The sequence below is a fragment of the Somniosus microcephalus genome, chromosome 6 (genome assembly GCF_052327205.1).
Source record: "Somniosus microcephalus isolate GS21.2 chromosome 6, FLI_Smic_1.0, whole genome shotgun sequence".
Lineage (NCBI taxonomy): Eukaryota > Metazoa > Chordata > Chondrichthyes > Squaliformes > Somniosidae > Somniosus > Somniosus microcephalus.
Genome location: NC_140992.1, coordinates 94673093 through 94694987, shown reverse-complemented (window position 1 = coordinate 94694987; position 21895 = coordinate 94673093). Strand labels below are relative to the sequence as shown.

The 21895-nt window shown below is 45.8% G+C and overlaps 1 protein-coding gene across 2 annotated transcripts in view; it reads right to left on the bottom strand.

Moving 5' to 3' along the window:
* Positions 1 to 21895, bottom strand: part of ngef (neuronal guanine nucleotide exchange factor) — a 76604-nt gene that overhangs the window by 13027 nt on the left and 41682 nt on the right. For both annotated transcript variants that reach the window (XM_085990558.1, XM_085990560.1), the window contains 8 exons: positions 17253 to 17413; positions 16396 to 16548; positions 14410 to 14539; positions 13543 to 13617; positions 11502 to 11591; positions 10962 to 11125; positions 8857 to 9012; positions 313 to 392 (listed from right to left, as the gene is read on the bottom strand). In XM_085990558.1, the coding sequence (XP_085846684.1) occupies positions 313 to 392; positions 8857 to 9012; positions 10962 to 11125; positions 11502 to 11591; positions 13543 to 13617; positions 14410 to 14539; positions 16396 to 16548; positions 17253 to 17413 (1009 nt within the window). The remainder of the gene's footprint in view (positions 1 to 312; positions 393 to 8856; positions 9013 to 10961; positions 11126 to 11501; positions 11592 to 13542; positions 13618 to 14409; positions 14540 to 16395; positions 16549 to 17252; positions 17414 to 21895) is intronic.

Genomic DNA, 21895 nt, shown 5'->3' with positions numbered 1-21895 from the left:
ACTGCGCAATATAATTAGTCTAACAGTCATTTCTTTTGACTTTTGTGCTTAAAACATTCAGGGAAATTAGCAGTTTCCATTTTGGGCAGCCAGTACCAGGTCAGATATAGCACAGTTTAAGTGCAGAGTAAAGCTCCTTCTCCTTTTTGTTAGTTACAGGAGCAGGATGCTACTGTTTGCCTGCTCATTGAATGTTAGAGTAAGAAATGAGAGAAAAAATATACGAGGGACAAAAATCCACCCCTGATCAAACAGAGAGACCAAGGTTAGTTAAATACCTGGGTAGGAGCAAATGACTACATAAAACCTTACCCCAATGCAATGAGCTGGGAGAAACATACTTTGTTCTTCGGTTTGGAACGAGTGCGTAGACCCAACGTTTCTTATCACTCCTGCAAAATAAATTTGTGGACAATTAAAATCAGTAAAATAGATGAGAAAAAAACAGGAAAGCTCAAGCACTGTGACATACCAGAGGTGATATAAGCTGCTATACTTTTCCACGTACATCAGGACAGGTGAAAAGCTTTGCATTTTAATTCGCAAGAACCCCTTCAGTGATAAACTGAGAATCATTCTGTTTGACCCATTACATTTCCAAGAGACATTTCGTTATCAACACCATTTTATAAGTAAAGTGGCCTTTCTTACTTTTGACTTGGTGGTAAAATTTCAGCCAATAACCAAATTGGCAAGTAGTAGGCATAATGACCCTGTGACTTCTATAAATTCAAGTTGAATGGTACTTCTGCCAGTTCGGAGAATCAGAGAATCATAGAATAGTGCAGCACAGGAGGAGGCCAACCTGCCCATCGAGTCTGCACTGGCCCTTTCAAAGAGCAATCCGGTTAGTCCCACTCTCCTGCTCTTTCCTCATATCCTTGCCATTTTCACTCCTTCAAGTATTTATCCAACTCCCTTTTCAAGGTTACCATTGAATCTGTTTCCACCACCCTATCAGGCAGTGCATTCCAAGTCCTAACCACTCGTGTAAAAAAGTTTTTCCTCATGTCGCCTCTCGTTCTTTTGCCTTAAATCCTTAAATCTGTGCCCTCTGGTTATCAACCCTTCAGCCATTGGAAATAGTTTCTCTTTATTTACTCCATCTAAACCCGTCATAATTTTAAACACCTCTATCAAATCTCCTCTTAGCTTTCTGTGCTCTAATCAGAACAACTGCAGCTTCTCCAGTCTATCCACGTAACTGTAATCCCTCATCCCTGGAACCATTCTAGTAAATCTCTTCTGGACCCTCTACAAAGCCTTTATGTCCTTCCTAAAGTGTGGTACCCAGAATTGGACACAGTACTCCAGCTGGGGCCGAACTAGTGTTTTATGTAGGTTTAGCATAACTTCCTGGCTTTCGTACTTTATGGCCCCGATTTTCCCGAAGGTGCGGGGAATTGTCGGGTTCCCCGAATGTCGGGTTCCGACCCAAATCTAAATGGGTCAGCCAGCTGCATGCAATTTTCCCTCAATTGGCCAATTAATTTCCAGCGTGCTAAGTGTCCAATTCCAGTCAGAAAGCCCCACATTATGATGTCATCAGTCGTGGTGCTTTTAAAGTCTCCAGCAAGCTTCTCAACCTCTGCAGGCTTCCCAACCAGTCGGAGAGAATGGCAGAGGAGCTTGCACCAGCTGCTGCCAGCGGCAGAGGCCAAGCTGCTGCCAAATTTGACGAGACCTCATTACAGACATTGGTGGATGGGGTTAGGACCCACCGGGAGGTCCTTTTCCCTAGCTCAGGGAGGAAGAGGCCTCCCAAAGAGACCAGGTCTGCATGAATGGAGGTGGCTGCAGAGGTCAACTCTCAGGGAGTCACCCGTCGGACCTGGATGCAGTGTAGGAAGCACTTCCATGACCTTCACCGTACAGGAAAAGTAAGTATGAAGTTTCCATCACCCTCAACTTGATCCCCATTGCCTTTCCCCAACAGCACTCGGCTTCAGCAATCACTTCCTCCACATCCCACTTCACAGTCACATCCATGCACCCTTATCCATTCCCTCTCTCTCTATGCTCACATTCACATAACTATTCCACCATGCAGCCCTCACACTGCCTCTCACTCTGATGCTTGGAACACAAGTGACAACACACAGGGAGGGCCCTTCGTCTTGCAGCCTCATACCATCTTTGTCTCCTTCTAAGTATCTATGCTATGCAATCTCTACACTCACTCCTGCACTCTCACTCAAACTCCACTTGTTTCCCTCACTGCAGGAAAAGAGAGCTCACAATAGGAGAGAGCGAGCGAGGACTGGAGGAGGACCACCCTCAATTGCCCACCTGACCCCCTGGGAGGAAGCAGTGATGGAGATTGCTGGGGCTGACGTGGCTGTGGAAGCTGGGGCAGGAGAGACAGGAGCAAACCCGCAAGCTGGTGACAGAATAGTTTCCCATCTCTTTCATTGACATAGCATGAGTCGCTGATATGATTCTGAAGCTACATCATTTGGACTTATGAGCATCTGCCAAATCTAATGTGCAAGTAGCTTTGGCATCAGATCTCTAACTCTTTCCTTTACTCCCCCACAGGACCATCCGGAGCCCCCGTCACCACTGCCGAGGAGGAAGAGGCTTTGCAGCCAGACTCCTCAGAGGAAGCTCCAGCATCTGAGGGCGCAGCGTCAGCAGAAGTAAGCGCACCCAGCACCAGCGCAGACACTCACACCTCGGGGGGGCCTTTGGGACATAGAGTAGTGTTGTCACCTGGTGTTTCACAGCTCACAAGTGAGCATCAGCAGATTGTGGAGACAGGGACAGCAGTGGAGAGTGTAGTGTATGTAACCGTTCCACCTTTAAGAGAACCGTTCCACCTTTAAGAGAACTATTTTAAGAGTTGCACTACTTTATCTTGGCTGCTGTATACTGTAATACCGGTGGTGACCACACCGGTATATAAGTGCTGTGTAATGATTTATTGGGCAGTTCCGCCCTGACCTTCAACTAGTAAAGACCTGTTAAAGTTTACTCTTGTGGTCTGTGTAGTAATTCTCCATATAACACACAGACTTAACAGAGAGTCCTCGTCGGAGGGCGCAGGCCTCTGCCAGCTCAGCTCAGCTGCATGTCGACCCTATGCCTCTGGGTCCATCCGCAAGAGAGGAGGTGATGGATCTTCATCCACAGATGCAGGAGTCTCTGGCAGGTTTTGTCTCCAGGGTCGCTGTGAGTGTGGAGCGAATGGAGAAGTCCATGGTGAGCATGAGCAGAGCCTTATTGGAGTCATTGGCGCATGAAAGCATCACCACGGAAAGGATGGCTACCTCCGTGGTAAGGCTGGCTACCGCCGAGGAGAGGAGGGCTGCAGCCGAGGAGAGGAGGGCTGCGGCCGAGGAGAGGAGGGCTGCGGCCGAGGAGAGGAGGGCTGCAGCCGAGGAGAGGAGGGCTATGGCCATGGAGGAGCTTAGTTGCCAGGGTATCAAAAACATGGTGAGTGCTCAGAATAGAATGACATCTCTTGAGGAGCGATGGGCATCTATTGAGCACCGAAACCAGGCCTTCATGGAAGTCCCTCTGAGCAGGACTTCCAGTGCAGAGACGGGTCCCCATGGCCCCCCTGATGTGCAGCAAGGTGCTCTCCAGCCACTTGCAGGCACTGAGGGGGAGCTTACCCATGAGAGGGAGGTTGTTGGCACACCTCAAGGAAGTGGGGGGCTCCTCACCACGCGCTCACACTTCCATGCCACTTCAGTGCCCTCGGTCAGAGCCCCGCCGGAGTCAACACCCAAGTGAGATAGGAGTCTCAACCCCTGCACAGCTGCAGGAGCAGCAGACTGCTGGCAAGCCCTCACAGGCTCACCACCCCAGAGGACGCCCGCCAAAGGTGTCGAGACGGGCGCAGCAGGAAAGTGAGCAAGGGGCCTCCACATCTGCTGAAGCCACAGGGGTACCACTATGTAGGAGCACGCGTAAGAGAAAAATAAAGCACCACTAATCACAAGGGTAGTCACTTGGGTAAAAAGTCTTGTAAAGAGTTTTAATGCCATCAGTTTGCTGTACATTAAAAATCTGGTGGCAACTGCTGCAGTTATGGCATCTGTCATTTGGCGAATGGGGATATCACATTGAGGCCTTAGGATAACTTGCAGATGTCAGCAAGCTGGTCAAATAGGTAGAAATGCGCAGGCATGGGCCACTGTCCATGGTCAGTTAAGAAGCAGCGAGGCTGTAGTGTTTGATGTGCCAGGCTACGCAAATCTGCCCAGGACGAGTGCGTTCCTTGCATTCTGCCCAGCAATGTTCTCGCGCACTGGTGCCGCTGGTTGACGGGCCTCTGCAGGATGCTCGTTTGCGTCCTCCTTCTCCTCCTCCTCCTCAGCATCATCCTCAGCATCATCCTCATCCGAGGCGGTTCTGTGAGGAGCCTCTTGGTCCTGCGGAATCGGCAAGCCACGACGCTGTGCAATGTTGTGAAGCACACAGCATACCACGACGATTTTGGAGACCCTGGCTGATGAGTACTGTAGGGCTCCACCTGATCTATCGAGGCATCTGAAGCGCATCTTTAGCAATCCGATGGCTTGCTCGATAAAGCATCTGGTGGAAATGTGGCTGGAGTTGTAGCGCTCCTCAGCTTCGTTGGCTGGTCTCCTCAGCGGCGTCATTAGCCAAGACCGCAGGGGATATCCCTTGTCTCCAAGTAGCCATCCCTGAAGTTCGTTTGGCGGACTGAATAGCGGAGGCACAGTAGACTGGCGCAGTATGAAGGAGTCATGGCAGCTGCCAGGGTACTTGGCACAAACATGCAAAATCACCTTCTTGTGGTCACACACCAGCTGAACGTTAAGGGAGTGGAAGCCCTTCCGGTTGACAAAAACTCCTGGATTGCGGTGGGGTTCCCTAAGGGCCACATGTGTGCAGTCAATGACACCCTGCACCCTTGGAAAGTCTGCCAGCTGAGCTAATCCAAGCGCTCGCGCCCTCACACTTGCTCGATCCCTGGTGAAAGGGATGTGATTGTGCACGAGGGCAAAGAGGGCATCGGTGACCTGTTTGATGCAAATGTGTGCGGCCGCCTGGGAGATGCCGCTGATGTCTGCTGCTGATCCCTGGAAGGAGCCTGAGGCATAAAAGTTGAGTGCGGTGGTGACTTTGATGGCCACTGGTAAGTAGTGTGGACCTGGTGCTCTGGGCTCCAGGTCTTGCTGCAGCATTGCGCAGATGTCAGTCACTACCTCTCACGAAAGTCGGAGCCGCCTTTGGCACTGCTGCTCAGTCATGTTGAGGTAGCTGACCCTGTGTCTGTAGACCCTGTTTGGGGGGTATCTCCTGCACCGACGACCTTCCATGCACTGGCCCCTTCTGGCCTGTGCTGCCTCAGGTGGGTGAGCAGCAGCCTGTCGCTCCTGCTGGAGCTGCTGTTGCTGGTGATGCTGTTGCTGGAGTTGCTCCAGCCTCCTCTGCTGTTGGAGATCCTCAAATATCCAGGAAGGGAAGAAACAAAAGGCCTCCCATGCTTCTGGCAGATGCCTCCGTTGAGGAAGCGCTGAGTGAGGGTGGTGAGAGGGGCTTCCCAGGAGCTCACACTGGAGAAGAGTGTGAGGCTCCAACCTTCCACAGCTGTGCCTAAGCCTTCAACAAGTTGCCCCAGGCCTGGAGCAACAAGGTCCTGCAGCCTACCAATGCTGTCTGATTAAATCTCTTCATTCCTGATTGACCTGCAGCTGAAAGTAAGCAAGCCAACATTGTTCACGCCAGGTTTCATCAGCAGTGTTCCCACCAGGCGTGGTTTACGTAGGAAATGGCTGAAAATTGCAAGGGCCCCTTAAACTTGGATTACAGCCGCCAATTATTGATCATTAGGCTCCTGCCGACCAGTCCCGCCGGCTGCGGGCGGGACTGAATCGGGTCGCGCTGAAATACCGGGGCGAAAGTCGGGCGGGGCGGGGAATCGGGCGGGGGGGGGGGTCGCGACCCCCTATTTCTGTGATTTTCAGCCCCCGCCCGCCTGAAACCCCGCCCGACGGCTCCAGGAAAATCGGGGCCTATGCCTCTATTTATAAAGTCCAGGATCCCATATGCTTTATTAACTGCTTTGTTAACCTGTTCTGCCACCTTCAAAGAATTGTGCACAAACAGCCCAGGTATCTCTCTTCTTGCACCCCCTTAAAAATTTTACAATGTATTGTCTCTCCTCATTATTCCTACCAAAACGTATCACATCACACTTTTCTGCATTGAATTTCATCTGCCATGTGTCTGCCCATTCCACCAGCCTGTCTATGTATATCTCCCTCACTGTTTACTACACTTCCAAGTTTCGTGTCATCTGAAAATTTTGAAATTGTGCCCTGTACCCCCAAGTCCAAGTCATTAATGTATATCAAAAACAGCAGTGGTCCTAGTACTGAACCTTAGGGAACCCCACTATATACCTCCATCCAGTCTGAAAAACAGCCATTCACCACCATTCTCTGTTCTCTATCCCTTAGCCAATTTTATATCAATGCTGCCCCTTTTATCTCATGGGTTTCAATTTTGCTAACAAGCCTAATATGTTGTATTTTATCAAATGCCTTTTGAAAGTCCATATACACATCAACTGCACTGCCCTCATCCACCCTCTCTGTTACCTCATCAAAAAGTGTTAGAAAGTGGTGAAGAAGCAGCAATATTTTTTTTTCGTTCAAGGGATGCAGCGTCGCAGACAAGGCCAGTATTTATTGCCCATCCCTAATTGCCCTTGAGTGGCTTGCTAGGCCATTTCAGAGAGCAGTTAAGAGTCAACCACATTGCTGTGGGTCTGGAGTCACATATAGACCAGACCAGACCAGGTAAGGATGGCAGATTTCCTTCCCTAAAGGACATTAGTGAACCAGATGGGTTTTTACGACAATCCGGTAGTTTCATAGGTGCCGTGGTGGGATTTGAACTCTTGGGCTGGATTTTCTCAATAGGGAGCTTTTGGAGGCGGGACTCCCATTTGTCAGGTTTTAGTCCCACCTCCATCGACTTGTAGCCAACCCACGCTATTTTCCCTTGATTGACCTTGTTAAGCCCTCCCAGCGGGCTTTGCAGGCCAATTAAGGGAAAGCCAGTTCCAGGTGATATCAGCAAGTGACGTTTCATCTGTCAAGAGCTTTTGACAGATGAATTGTCATCGTTTGACAGCTCTATGAAGCTGTCAAACACTGACAATCTGTCCTCTAAGTTGAGTCCTTCCACTCAGGCTCAGTTAGAGATCTTTCCTGAGCAGAAAGCAGAAGGCTGCAGCTTTTGACAGTTCAGTGGCCATTCTGCTTTCTGTGCCAGTGAGATTTCTGACTCCCAAGACCTGAAGGGATGAAGCCTGCAGGAAGAAATAAACATAAGTAAAACTTATTAAAACATTTTACACTCACCTCACACACTTACCTCTCCACACTTGCACGCATCACTCACCTGCACACCGGACATCTCGGCCCCTCCGACCCCCGCAGACCAACAGACCTTGCTGACCCTGGCGTGGTTCAGAGCTGTTGGGAAGCCCGCACTTCAGGGCTGAAAATAGGGATTCTCCAAAAATCTGTCTGTTAACTACCTGTTAACAGGCAGTTAATTTCCACTAATCCACTTCCCGCCTTGGGGAGGTGGCTCCCAGCGTGGGTCGGGTACCCACCTCCTGGGAAGATGGCAGGGAGGCGGGTTGGGGGTGAGATGGGTACCCGCCCCCAGATTCTGCCATTTTCCTGGCAGTCCCGCCTCCATACCCACCTCCCCAGGGCTGGTATCACCAGATTATTAGTCCAGGTCTTACTGGATTACAGTAACATTACCACTATGCTACCGCTCACCCACCATTATTTCCACTTGCTTCTTGTTAAATTGTAATCAAGGTAATATGAGCATTAGGAATGTAACATTACAGCTGTGACAGGAGAACTGACATAATGCATTAAAGCACTGTAACTAATGTAATAATTCTATAGTTTGAATATCATTGGCTGCAATTCTGAATAATACTTTCTGCATTTAACTGTTACCGTTACAGGAGATACACATATCTCCCATCTACAGTACAGATAGGATTAAAGACACTAACATTACAGTTAAAGAATATTGGGCGAATTGTGATACATTCGCTATGCTGATCAGTGTAATAGTGAATGTAGTTCTGGTAGCAGAAAAAGACTGGGTCCACTGAGATTTCAAATCAAACAGATTTGAGAAGAGCTTTGACAGCAGAAGCTTTTAAAGATCTTTCATCTTGTATATTATTAGAGTATCATTTGCATAACGTTTTACTGAATAACTGTGCTGATTTATTTTTGAAATGCTTCCTTTCAAGACTAAGTGAGATGACAGCCAGCCCTGCTGTTCTCGGTGATATTTATCACATTCACAAATAAGTAGCTAAGAGAAAAAATTATATGAAGAGATTAGTTTTGCCATATGGATGTCACATCCCACAGGCTGAAGTGTAAAAGAATTGCAGCTGCACATTCTGGTACAGTGGAGCAATAATCAGCCTTGCAGATAGCATGATCGACACCCCAGCACCATTTACACACTGTTTCATAGAACCCATTAGTTGGCCGATAATTAGAGAATCTCATGGCAGAGATAAAAAAAAAAGAAAAATTACAAATGCTAGAAATCTGAAATAAGACAGAAAATGTTGGAAATACAGACTGGAGATTCTTCATTAGGACAGTTCAGTCTCAGGTCCCCATCCAAAATATTAGTCTGCCTATTCTCTCTGATGCTAACAGATCTGCGCCTGGAACTTTCATGCGGGTTCTCTGGTGGGGGATTGGTGGAACCAATCTTCTGCCTAACTTATTGGGGGAAATTGGAAAGATTCCACAGAAATTCAAAAGCCTTGATGTACATTTCCAGCAATTTTCAGAGTCCTTCTGTTGAGATACTTACAGTGACTTTGCTTTCAACATATATTGGATCTCTCGGTCATTGCTGTTCTCCAAGAGTCGTAGCGTGAATACATTTGCAAGTGCCTGACCCTGGTCCTCCAGCTCTTGGATCCGAAGGAGGCCTCGAAGTGCATAATCAAACACTTCATATCTGTCACTAGAAAGAAGAAATGTCACAGTTAAGAACCACCATACTGAATAGTTTGGGGAGAATTTCCGCAGGGTTCGCCCAATAAATTGTCAATGATTTAAGAGACAATTCTAGAATCATCAGCATGAGACAATATTTTTCTGTCCCTCAGTGATGTGATTGGAAAGTCTGAATGGAATCAGTCATAATATTGTACTGTATATTTTTACAACCACTTAGAGAGAGGTTAAAGCTACATCATAAGATATTTCACTATCAACACTGATCCACTTCCTTCAGGACTACTAGTGGTACTTTAGGGTAAATTTTCCACTTCTACACTCCTAGGCCAAGAGCACAGAAATGGAAAATGTATCTTTTTGTTTTTGCTCTGATGTTATGTAGGAGCTATAAAGAAGTATCATGGATAGTGGCAGTCAAGTGTGTAAACTGCAATTATTATAAGGGTAATATTTGTTAAGGGATATTCTTCCTATACAGTGAATTTTTGTGTTCATCATGGTGAGGAATGTTAGCGTGGGCAATGGAGAATTTTCCCATTTCAGGCAACCAGTGTCAGCACCAACCACTTACAGGTGAGATATCATACAGCCAGATGTAGAGTGAAGCTGCCTCTAATCTATCCCAACAAAGTGCCTCAGAAGAATACCCTCAATTGCACCAGCATTACATCCTTTCCATTTCCCACACTAGCCATCCTGTGATCTCTCTGAGCGAGATTGCTAGTTAGTGTTGAATTTAGAACAGTTTTGTGCTGTAGAGCCATGTCCAGTAGAACCTGGATTGAGACTTTCCAAACTCATTTCACGTAAGACTGTTACAGCCAGCAGACAGAGGAGACTTTCATCCCATCAATCTGGGCTGCACTTGAACCCAAGAGCCCAGAGGTGAATGGCCAGTGTCAAACCCACCATCACCCAGCTCCCTAATGAAAGCTTTTCTATCCAGATTGCACCTTTGAAACCATTCAAAACATATTGGCCTAGAAATTCACTAGCCTTAGCGCCGCTTTTGAGGCGCTAGAGGGACTAGCGCCAGAGTTATGGCCAGTTTAAAAATTCCCTGGGGCCCTAAATCGGCGTTGCACCGGTAGCGCTGCGCCGGCACCGATGACGTCATCGGTGTGCGCAGCGTCCCGGTTGCCGTGGTAACCCGCCCGAACTCCGAAATTGAGTTGCGGCCGCCTCGCCCGTGGCAGCCGCAAGCAACATTCTGGCAGAGGTGCCTTACTTCAGTTTGCGCCGGCGCATTAAAGGCCCCGCGGCGGCCGGCCACTTTCCCGCCGGCCGCCTGCCCGCAGCTCCCTCCCCGGACTTCTCCCCCCCCCCCCCCGGAACAGATGCAAGCCCGGCACTTGTCCGAGGTGCCGGGCTCATTTTTAAGCTGATTTGCGCGGGCCGCGGCCGGGTGCAGGCAGCTCCTCCTTAACGGGAGGAGGAGGCCTGCACGTCCCCAGCCTGCCGCACCGCATCGGGTGCCGCAGCGCCGGAATTGCGGCGCGAAACGGCAGTTAGCGCCGATGTACCGCCGCAAAGACCCTTCAGTAGCGCCGGCAGCCGTTTGGGCGCGGCGCCACTGAATTTTTGGCGCGCGCAGGGGACTTCGCGCCGGCAATAACTTCCGGCGCTAAAGCCCTGGCTAAGCCAAAACCCAATTTCTAGGCCATTGTAAACAAACCATTGCACTCATATACATACCACTGCCTTGATACCCTTGAAATGTCTGTCCTTCATAAACTAGATATTCTTGATAATACAGCAGCCAGAAAATCAGATTTCAAAATCTGCACAGTATGTAGCAACACTATTGGACAAAAACTACAATTCTTACAGGAATAAACCTTATATGGCAGTTACAAGCCTTAAAGCTACCGATATGACATATAACCACACAATACTTGAATTTAGTTGCCTCCACATTTCTGATATCTTTTGATGTTTTTTGCAAGGACTCACTAGGAATGTTTCTTGGCTATTAGAAAAAGATCATTGAACAGAATCAGGTAGACTGGCTTGAACAGTTTCTTCTTCCTGAAGGTTCGTGTTGCTTTTTGTCCTGACATTTGCTCCAGTTCACCTTCCTTCAGCAGCCACCGAGAATGGGAGATGATTGGCACAGACTGGGAAGAGTACAGGTGTGGGTTAGATGCAATCTTTGGTAACAATAAAATAATTGATCTCTCTATGGTTACTGGTCAAAAATCCTTAATGATATTGATTAACTGAAAGCCATGGGTCCACGCAAGTCTACCTAATTACAATTAATGAATTCCTTTTAAAATATATTCATTGAAGCACACTTTTTCTATGACTTCTAAAAAAAGTATAAATAGTGTTTTTTACTTTCTATTTTATCTTTTAATTTAATTTTTTATTTTTTTCCAATTCACTAATGGCATTCTGTTCTGAAGACCTCTCCGAAGGTTATGTGTACTGGTCTACAGATACAGACTTACTTATCCTTATGTGGACAAGAGTCCATTTTTCTGTTCATACCTTGACCTTAAACTCCAGTTTCTTCTCAAAGTTGATCAGCTGCTCAGTTCTACTCATTTTTTTCACACGTTCACTACACTCTTTGATAATCTTCAACAAGAAGAAAATATTATAAATAGACAAATTCTTGTAGTCAATGCATCTTTACATGATCAAATTTAGAAAATACCAAGCTACAGATGTCCTGTGTCATTTAATTTTTCCTTTGTTCTTTGCAAGATTGATTTAATCTGCAGTTGTGCATAAAAAGATTTTTCCACTGGATTGCTTGAAAGAGGAACCATTGATATTAAATTGGTAAGTTTGACTTGGCAGATGCCACAACCTGGAAGGGAGATCTAACAACAATGCCTGACTTTGTAGCTGCTGCTATCTTAGTTTCTGCAGATGAAATTTTCCTGGAGGTCCAATGCTCTACTGGGCCTCCTAAATTATTAAAATGAACCAGTGATTATACCATAGACTAAATATAAATTAAGACACACAGCACAGTTTTCACTTTAAGTGTGCTTTATCCCATATTTGTGTAGGATAAGTGCATTTAATAAGACATTCCAACAGTGTGTTATGAAGGTAAATTTTCAGCTCATCTGTACCATTTTTGCAGGAGATCAGAAAATTAGGGGAGCAGGACTTAGACATGTTTTCACTTGATTCCTTTTGCCTACAATGTTCCCTCTGGCTGCAATTTATGTGCTAAAGTGCTTGCACATACTTTGTATCATAGTCACATTAAGGCCTCAAAACGTACGCAAAATTATTTAAATGAATCCCTGATGCAATTTCCCAGCTTCTGCAGCATTTTCCCTATAAATTCCATTCGGATTGGATGCAAGGAAAGCTCCACGTACGATGGAGCTCTTAAAGGGGTACATGCTTTGTATGTTTTTGTTGCAATGTTTATAGTACTGTGCCATGTTAGCACTGTTTTATTTTTGTTAGTTTAAAAAATATATTTCTATCATTATTTATATGCTGAATTTGTGGAATTATTGTTGTGGAACAATTTTTATTTACTCGTTATGGTAAATTTGCTTTTAAATGTCCCAGAAAAAGAACCGTTATTGCCCACTAGCTAATTGGAAAGCAACTGCAAGTGATTAATTCACAGGACTTCAGTAAAACAGGAAGAAAGAGGGTGCGTGAAAAGATATCCACTACCAATTTTCACAGGAATTTAAGGAGTCACATGGCTATGGGGATGCTGCATGAGAGTGGCAAGCAGTGCCCCCTCCTCACTACCATGTTAATGTGCACCAACACTTTGCCAGCTATCAAACAAGGGATTGGTGTGTTGTGGCGCTCTGTCACTTAGCTACAGACTTGGTTTCCTGCCTCCATACTTAATGTGGCAACTGACAGGTTTTGCCAGGCACTTTTGGTACCAAGACAGCCTTTGCGCAGGTTAAAATGCACATTAAAAATGTTCTCAGCCTTTGTAAAGGTTACCAACATTCTTATCTTCCATTGTGGCCATTTATCTTTAAGTGACTGTATTAGTTAACATTTATGGATTACCCTTAAAGGGCTGTTTACATGCAATTTTGTGTGTCCTCTCCTCCTTCCTCCCCGCCACCCCCCCATGAGCTCTCATCACCAAGCCCAAATATGAGCAGAGAGTTCCGTACTTGTAAATGAAGCTGAACCCCACGTAATCGGACAGGATCAGCAAATTAATGCTCAGGGGTGCTAATAATGCATGAGTGGAGGCCTGATTGAAAATCTACCCCTGTATATTGTCACAGTCTTTTGCAATGTATTATGGTGTCTGCGTCACAAACACATACGTGCATACCTTAATACAGTAGTCAAGAATTTTAAGTACTTGCATGGACGGTGTAGCAAAAATGCAAAAGGTAAAGAACAAAAAGACAAAAGAGAAGAGTTGACTTCCATGGAAATGAAAATCAGAAGAGATGTATAACGGGGGTCCAAGCCGATATCGTGTGTTTTACATTATCGCCCAAAGTCAAAACTACCCCCAAGGAGTGAGAAAAGAAGGTTGAATAAAAAAAGGAAAAAGAGAATGTCAACCTTGTACCTTTTCAAGTTCTTTATGTGCCTTCACAGCTGTGCTTTCCCTCTTTGACTCTTCCTCAGCTGTTTTCAAGATATTCTGTCAAACAAAATTGAATGCAGAGACATCAGCCACTTAGCAGAAAATTCTTTATGCCCATAAATGAAAAGTTAAACAAACATCCATTTGGTTGCCTTGTATCTTTCTTGACCTTCTTCAAATACAGTTCTCAGTGGGGGGGGAGAAGAAACTAAATGAAGTCTCCACATCTCTGTTCCACATTTCCTCCCAGTGGAACACCTTGCCATGACACAGCATTCTACCAACTAAGAAGGGATGAGGGTCATTCAACCACGGTAAGTGATAATGAAGCCTTGAGGACTGAACTGGGAATCAAATTCTTGGCTGCTTGAATGGCCTCAGTTCTAAAACAAATCAAAACACTTTTATTTATTCTTTTAAAACTTGCAATTTCTTGTGCATAATGGATACTCTTTTAGAATGTGATATAATACCTACTTGAGACCAGTGGCCCACTAAGTAAGCTCCAAGCAGCAAAATGTTTATGTGAAAAGAAACCCCATTAGGCAAGTTAAAAATGAATATACTATTTACACCAATTGTTGAGAAATATTTACACTTTCATGGCACTTAATAGCTCTTTTTTTAAAAAAAAAAGGAAATTACATTTTACTATGTAGTATGGAGGCAGAGAGGTACTTGACTCAATCCCACAATTTGGTGTAATGTACTGTTGATGCCCCATGAGATGTAACATCACATGGTCTTCTTCATTGTATAAAATAATGATCACAATACAAATAGACACTGAAATATTTGCCTGAAAAATGTAGTCAGTCTGACATCCATAGAATTATCTCAGGTAGTTACCTGTACCAGCAGTTTTAAGCGTGTTATTCTTTGAAAAGGCAGGATAAGAAATGAAGGGAAGGGCAGCCCTCTGCATTTGGGATCTTTCTCGAGCTCAGCCAACACATTACGGAACTGAAGATTATTTTCCCTGTGAAGAAGAAGTGCCGAGAAGGTAACTGTTCTTTAAAATGTTGATTAAACTCGTATTTGAAATTCAGCAATAACCTGTACATTCTTTCCCATATAATGCCTTAAAAACCTTAGGGGGGAAAATTCGGTTGCTTTGCGCCTCCCGTTAGCGTCCTAAGAGGGCATTAACGGGGCGCAAAGCAACTAGCGCCCGGGCGCGGCGATGTTTGTGCCGCTCGCAAAATTGACCAGACATTTTGTGGCGGTGCTAAACACCACCGCTATGATCTCCTGCGCCCGCAGATCGTGACATCAGTCGAGCGTGTAGCGCCCTGGACCGGATATTGAGTGGCGCCCCCTGCCTTTCTGCCTGCCGCTAGCAATGACAGGTAGAGGGGAACATTTTGCAGTCGGGAAGGGACTGGGGGAGTGTTATTTAAAGGCAGCCGCTTCCTGCCTTTTTTTGTCGGCGACATTTTTGCACCACGCATTCTGAGAGAGAGAAAGAGACTTCTGGAGAGTTTGTGTGAAGGAGTTTTAGGTACTGAGCAGCACTTTGTAGGTTCATTTTGATTTGACCTTCCTTGCATCGATTTAGAAGAGACAATGGGGGCTGCACTCTGAGCTCTTTCCCTGGGCCTCTCCGTTGTTCTTTCCAGCAGAATTGATGTACAGGTCTCTCCAGGCCGAGATTCAAGGCTGCAATGAGCAGGTGTGGATGGAGAGCAAGATCGACCCTCCCCTTTAAGAACTGGCTGGCGCCACTGTGTCTGTGTTCCATTGCTGACTGACATCACATGAGCTTCGCCAGCACTCTGAGGTAGCGCCTTGCTCCTCGGCGTTAGTGCCTTAAGAGAGGTGAGTAGCGCCTGATTTAGCGCTCCAATCACCTGCAGGGGCAATAGAAGCCAAGTTTGCAGTCAGAGGCGATAATTAGCGCCAGGCGCTAAACTTTGCGCCCGGCCGATAATTGCGCCCCAAACGGGGTGATACTGAATTTCTCCCCCTTAGGATTTCAAAAATGTCCTTAATATTTACCCCAAACTATTTCTGAATATTGTGCAGAACTTGACATTGCCCATATGCTCCAGTCACCCAGATGGTGTTTGAGGGTATGTAGAGTGCTTGAGGTCAAGAGGTGTCACTTCTCCACTGAGGAGCCTGGAGATCTACAGGTCAGGGGCCTTGCATTTAAAAAAATCAATGAGTTGATGGAGGCATTGGGGGCTATATCAGGCGTGCGCTGTAGACAGATCCTTAGATAGAGGGGCTCACCAGCAGCACTAAATGCTCAGACCTGAAATTTTCAATGCAAATGGGAAATGTTAAAGTGTACATTCCAGGCAACTCTCTCCCCATTGACAATATTCTAACAACGTTAAACAGTGCTCCTAACTTTTCAGATTCAATAAAACTGTGAAATGTCAGTTCAAACAAGTCGAGGAAATAGTAAGCAAAATACTATGGATGCTGGAAATCTGAAATAAAAAGAAAAAGTGCTGGAAGCAATCAGCAGGTCAGCCTGCACCCGTGGCGAGAGGAAGGTAGGGTTAATGTTTCAGGTCTCATGACCCTTCATCAGAAGTTCTGACAAAGAGTCACGAGACCTGAAATGTTAACCCCACCTTCCTCTCTCCACAGATGCTGCCTGACCTGCTGAGTGTTTAGAGAAAACAGGTTTCTTTGATATTCAAATGTGACTCTGTTACCACAAAGCTATCACCAGCAAATTTTATGCATATAGGTGAGATATTGCAGCTATTATTAGGCTCAGTGGCACATTTACTCAGACACATGCACAGGCATACATGCACACACTGTAACAAGGATTGTTCTACCCTCCTGTTCAGAAACAGAAACAGCATCGAAGCATACATTGATCGTCGATAGGCAGCCTCCTGATAGCTCTGGTTTGTGACGTATGGGATGTAGACATTGAAGTGTCTGACAGTGTGTTCATGCACAATATCACAGACATCTGAGATAACAATGTCTTCTTCTATACGGTGCTCCAGGTCCTGAAAGAATCTGAAAGTAAAAAGTAATGTACTCGGTAATGTTTGCTGACTGATAACGATCCACCAGTGTACACTGATAAAGGTTGAAAAAGGAGATATCTGCACATTTACAGGTGCCTGTTGGTTGCCCTTTGCTCTCATGTTTGATACTTTAAGACTGTAGGCTGGGGAAGCCTGTGGACAGATATTTTGCACGGATTTCTTCCAACAGTGACATCAGCTACAAACTTTCTACATGAAAGGCACAAAATGCAAAAATAAGATAAAACTGAGAGACACCAGTAAGAGTTCAGATTTATCTCCCTTTCGAGTTACGTAAAGACTTGCATTTATAAAGCGCCTTTCAGGATGTCCCAAAGCACTTTACAGCCAATTAAGTATTTTTGAAGTGCAGTCACTGTTGGAATGTAGGAAATGAGGCAGTTAATCTACGCGCAGCAAGGTACCACGAACAGCAATGTGATAATCACCAGATAATCTGTTTTAGTGATGGTGGTTGATGGGTTAATATTGGCCAGGACATGGAGAACTTCTTTGCACTTCTTCGAAATAGTACCATGGGATAATTCCCAGAAGTGAAATTAAATACGATCAACTGTTTAAAAAATTATTCCAAGCATGATGAAAGTTTGCCTTAATGTGAAGTCAATGACACCCCTTCGAGATGTCAAAATTATCTTGTACATTTAGCAAGTTTGATGTTCCTTCGCTTACCTTTCACTGGCTGCTTTGATGTCAAGGATGTTGGAGAAAATATGATGTTTTTCAATGGGACTGAGTATTTCACCGAGCTGCTCAGATTCCATGAAGTGGAAAACTAGGATCTCCAGACTCTTATAGTACGAAGCTTCAGAAGTGACAAGTTCAAACATCGCCTGAAGAAAAAATTGTTCAGTGATAAAATTCACTTCTCTATATCCTTAAAACATTTGCGGGTCTGTATGACCTACTTCTGCTCCTATTTCTTATGTTCTTATGTTCTAATATGTATGTCAAACAAATTTTTTATATTATTTGTTCTTTCCTTTTAACTCTTAGTATTTGCACACGTTTACCTCTCTATTTTAAAAATATTTCACTGAGCAAACACCATTAAGATGTCACATTGAATGTGTGTCTGGCTCCTGTAGAGTCATAGTAGTGTAATGGATTCACTTTATGGAATAATAATGGTCAGAGCAGGTATACACAAAATTGCATCATTTGTATAGTGAAACATTGTAGCAGTTCACATTCCACAGAAAGTTTTCTTCTGCCTCCACCTCCCTCCCCAGTTCACAAAGGCACCTTTTCTTCTCCTGCTGTCTCTCTCTCAAAGAAGCACCCCTTATCTTCCCAACTCCCTCCAGTACATGGAAGTACCCTTGTCTTCTCCCAATTTGCGGCTCTCTGCCACTTCTAACTCCTCCCTAATGTTGCTGCTTTGTTTGTGGATTCCAATATGCTGCACACTGTGGCTGGGAATTTCCGATCTTACAAAACTAACAGCAAGAGTTCAATCTGCTGAGGAATGATCCGAAGGAACAGGTAGGGGCTGGGAGCAGAAGCGAGGGGTGGAACTGGGAGTGTTGCGGGAGACGATGACACCCGAGTTATGTTGGCTGATCGGATGACCTCATTGCAGCATGGGAAGTTTAAATTCCTGTAGATTTTCATCTGCAAACATGAAGCCACCCATACCAGGTGTGAATATTGACTACCTGCATAAAACATGGACTGTTGACACGCATGTAACCCATTTCTTACTTTATCTTGCGCTGCCCCTTTTTAGTGACCATTTTCACCTATTGTCATTTATTTTACATGAACCCCATCATTTTCTGACCACAACAGTCAGTGGCAAGTGTTTGCAATTCTCTACAAATGTAACCAAAATCTCCACAGAACTGTAGGAGTGAATTTCTTTATTCTTATATGCCAGCAGTGTGAAGGAAAATTTCCACTGGTTCCTATTTATATCAAGATTGCAAATACATGTACAGAGAACGTGTTCACAATTTCATTACAAATAGAGAACTGCAGAAATTTCTCTCCTATGTTGGTTGACAAACTGAAGTGAGAACTCACTGTACTTAAATAACATTTTTTTTTAATGTAATAACAGTAATTATAGTTTTCTTGTACTTTTAAAGTAAGATCAGTGTTACAGTGGTGAATGGCCGGTGGTGTTAGGGTTTCGAAATGACATTAATAAACAAAGACTTAAAATTCCCCACAGCAAATTCTAGCGATATAGCAAAAAAAAGTAAATAAGCCAGAATCGAACAAAACCCAGCTCATCATCACTGTTCCTTGGAATAGTAGAATAGAGGATCATATAGGATCATATCATAATACTAATTCAGCCCTATCCAGTCCATACCTCTAACTAGTCACCATCTAAATTGTATCTTATTTACAATAAAAATCTGACCCTCCAGTTGTCGCATTCCAGTGTTACATAGAAACATAGAAGATAGGAGCAGGAATAGGCCATTCGGCCCTTCGAGCCTGCTCCGCCATTCAACGAGATCATGGCTGATCATCCAAACCCTAGCACCCGGTCCCTACACCGACAGCCATCCCACCTGTAATGAAATCTGTTTGTCTTGCCTGTATTCGTTCTTGCCTGTATTCGTTTTGCTCTCATGTATATTACCCTCCCCCACACGGTGTATAGTTTCACTTCCTCTTTCCTGACTAACCTGGAAGGTTCCAGGTCTTGGCTCTTGGCTCCGCCCCTGACTTCTCTTACATAAAGATCCCAGGATCTGTATGACTCATTCCTGCGAGCCAGTCAGTGTGTTGAGATGTTAGCTCTGATCTTAGTGATTAAAAGCCAACTTGTTAAAGTCTATAACTTCTAGTTTTGTGGTTATTGAAGGCACATCAATTTTAGTCACTAAAGAATACTAGGATGGATCGACTCCTAAAACCAGAGCGTCTGGACTTGGATCCACATTCTGCTGAAGCATCAAATCAATTTGGACACTGGCTCAAATGCTTCGAACTCTTCACGAGGGCCTCATCCGCTAGCGAGGTAGATAAACTGAGTCTACTGACTACTCGCGTTAATCATCGGATTTATTCATTCATCCGGGATGCCACCTCTTACACGGAGGCCATCACTATCCTGAAGGCCCAATACCAGAGGCCAGTAAACGAAGTGTACGCCAGACATCTGCTGGCTACATGCAGGCAGCGACCTGAGGAATCAATGGACGATTTCTTACAGGGCCTAAAGGACTTGGTCCGGGACTGTAACTGCAAGGCCGTGATGGCCAACGTGTACTCTGATGAATTGGTCCATGATTCCTTCATCACGGGCCTCAAATCGAATTATATCCGGCAGAGACTGCTGGAGAAGGAGGTCCTGGACTTAAAAAAGGCAGTGGCCACTGCGCGATCGCTGGACGTGGCCCAGAAAAACTCTGACTCTTATTCTTCCGGCCATGCGGCCCTCACCGCCTCGTGCGCGCCGAGCGGGCCGCCATCTTGGAATCAGCCATCTTCCCCATCCAGGTCTCAGACCAGCTCTACACCGCCGGAGTCCCCACACAGAAGTTCACCCAGGAGTCCTACTACAGCGGCAATGTCTCGAGGCCCGAAATGCTACTTCTGCGGCCAGGCCAAGCACCCCAGACAACGATGCCCAGCGAAGGACGCTACATGCTTCAAATGTAAGAAAAAGGGGCATTTTAGCAAAGTCTGCAGGGGGAATCCGATTTCCAACTCCGTCACCGCCTCGTGCGTGCCGTGCGGGCCGCCATCTTGGGATCCGCCATCTTTTCCCGACTCAACGGCCGCCCAGGGCCCAACAGTGGCTTTGATCACGGTGGATCAATCCAGGCCACACCCGTTGACAAAATCCATGATGGACATACAGGTAAACGGGAATTTAACGAAATGTTTAATTGACTGTGGGAGTACCGAGAGTTTTATCCACCCTAGCCTGGTACGGCAGCACTCATTAACGGTAACCCCTACACGGAGCAGAATTGCTATGGCTGCTAAGCCCCACACTTCGGACATTTTGGGCTACTGTGTGGTAACACTGACTGTAAAAGGCACGGACTACAAGGATTTTAAACTCCTCATGATGCCAGAACTCTGTGTTAATGTAATCTTGGGCCTGGACTTCCAGTGCCACCATGAAAGTGTCACGCTAGCATATGGCGGGTCCCAGCCGCCACTCACAGTCTGTGGCCTATCAACCTTAAAAATCAGCCCGCCCTCTTTATTCACTAATCTCGCTCCGAACTGTAGGCCCATAGCGACCAAAAGTAGACGGTACAGTCTGGAAGACAGACACTTTATCAAGGCGGAAGTGTACAGACTCCTGCGGGAAGGCATTATTGAATGCAGTACCAGTCCGTGGCGTGCCCAAGTAGTCATAGTTAAAAATAGCTAAAAGAAACGGATGGTAATTGACTACAGCCAGACTGTTAATATTTATACCCAGCTGGACGCCTACCCTTTACCCCGCATATCAGAAATGGTCAACCAGATCGCGCAATACCGAGTCTTCTCGACTATCGACCTCAAATCCGCGTATCACCAACTCCCCATTAGAACGGAGGACCGCCCATACACCGCCTTTGAGGCGAACGGGCGCCTCTACCATTTTCTCAGAGTGCCCTTCGGGGTAACAAATGGGGTCTCGGTCTTCCAACGTGAGATGGACCGCATGGTTGACGAGAATAAACTACAAGCTACCTACCCCTATCTGGACAATGTCACTATCTGCGGGCACAACCAGCAAGACCACGATCTAAATCTTGCGAGATTTTTAAAAACTGCCCTAAAGCTGAATCTAACCTACAACGAAGACAAATGTGTCTTCAACACAACCCGTCTCTGTATCCTCGGCTGTGTGGTGGAAGATGGGGTAATTGGACCGGACCCTGACCGATTACGCCCCCTAAAGGAACTGCCCCTGCCACACAATCCCAAAGCTTTAAAAAGGTGCCTGGGATTTTTTTCGTATTATGCCCAATGGGTACCCAATTACTCTGATAAGGCCCGACCCCTCATTAAATCGACGTCCTTCCCACTATCAGCTGAAGCTCGGGAGGCTTTCCCCAGTATCAAACAGGACATTGAAAGGGCTGCACTGTGTGCAGTGGACGAAAGCATTCCCTTTCAAGTCGAAAGCGATGCGTCAGACTTTGCTTTAGCTGCGACCCTCAATCAGGCTGGGAGACCTGTGGCCTTCTTCTCCCGAACCCTTCAGGGACCTGAAATCAGGCACTCTTCTGTCGAGAAGGAGGCACAGGCTATAGTGGAGGCAGTGCGGCACTGGAGACACTACCTAGCCGGCAAACGTTTCACCCTGCTCACTGACCAGCGGTCGGTGGCTTTCATGTTTAATAACAAAG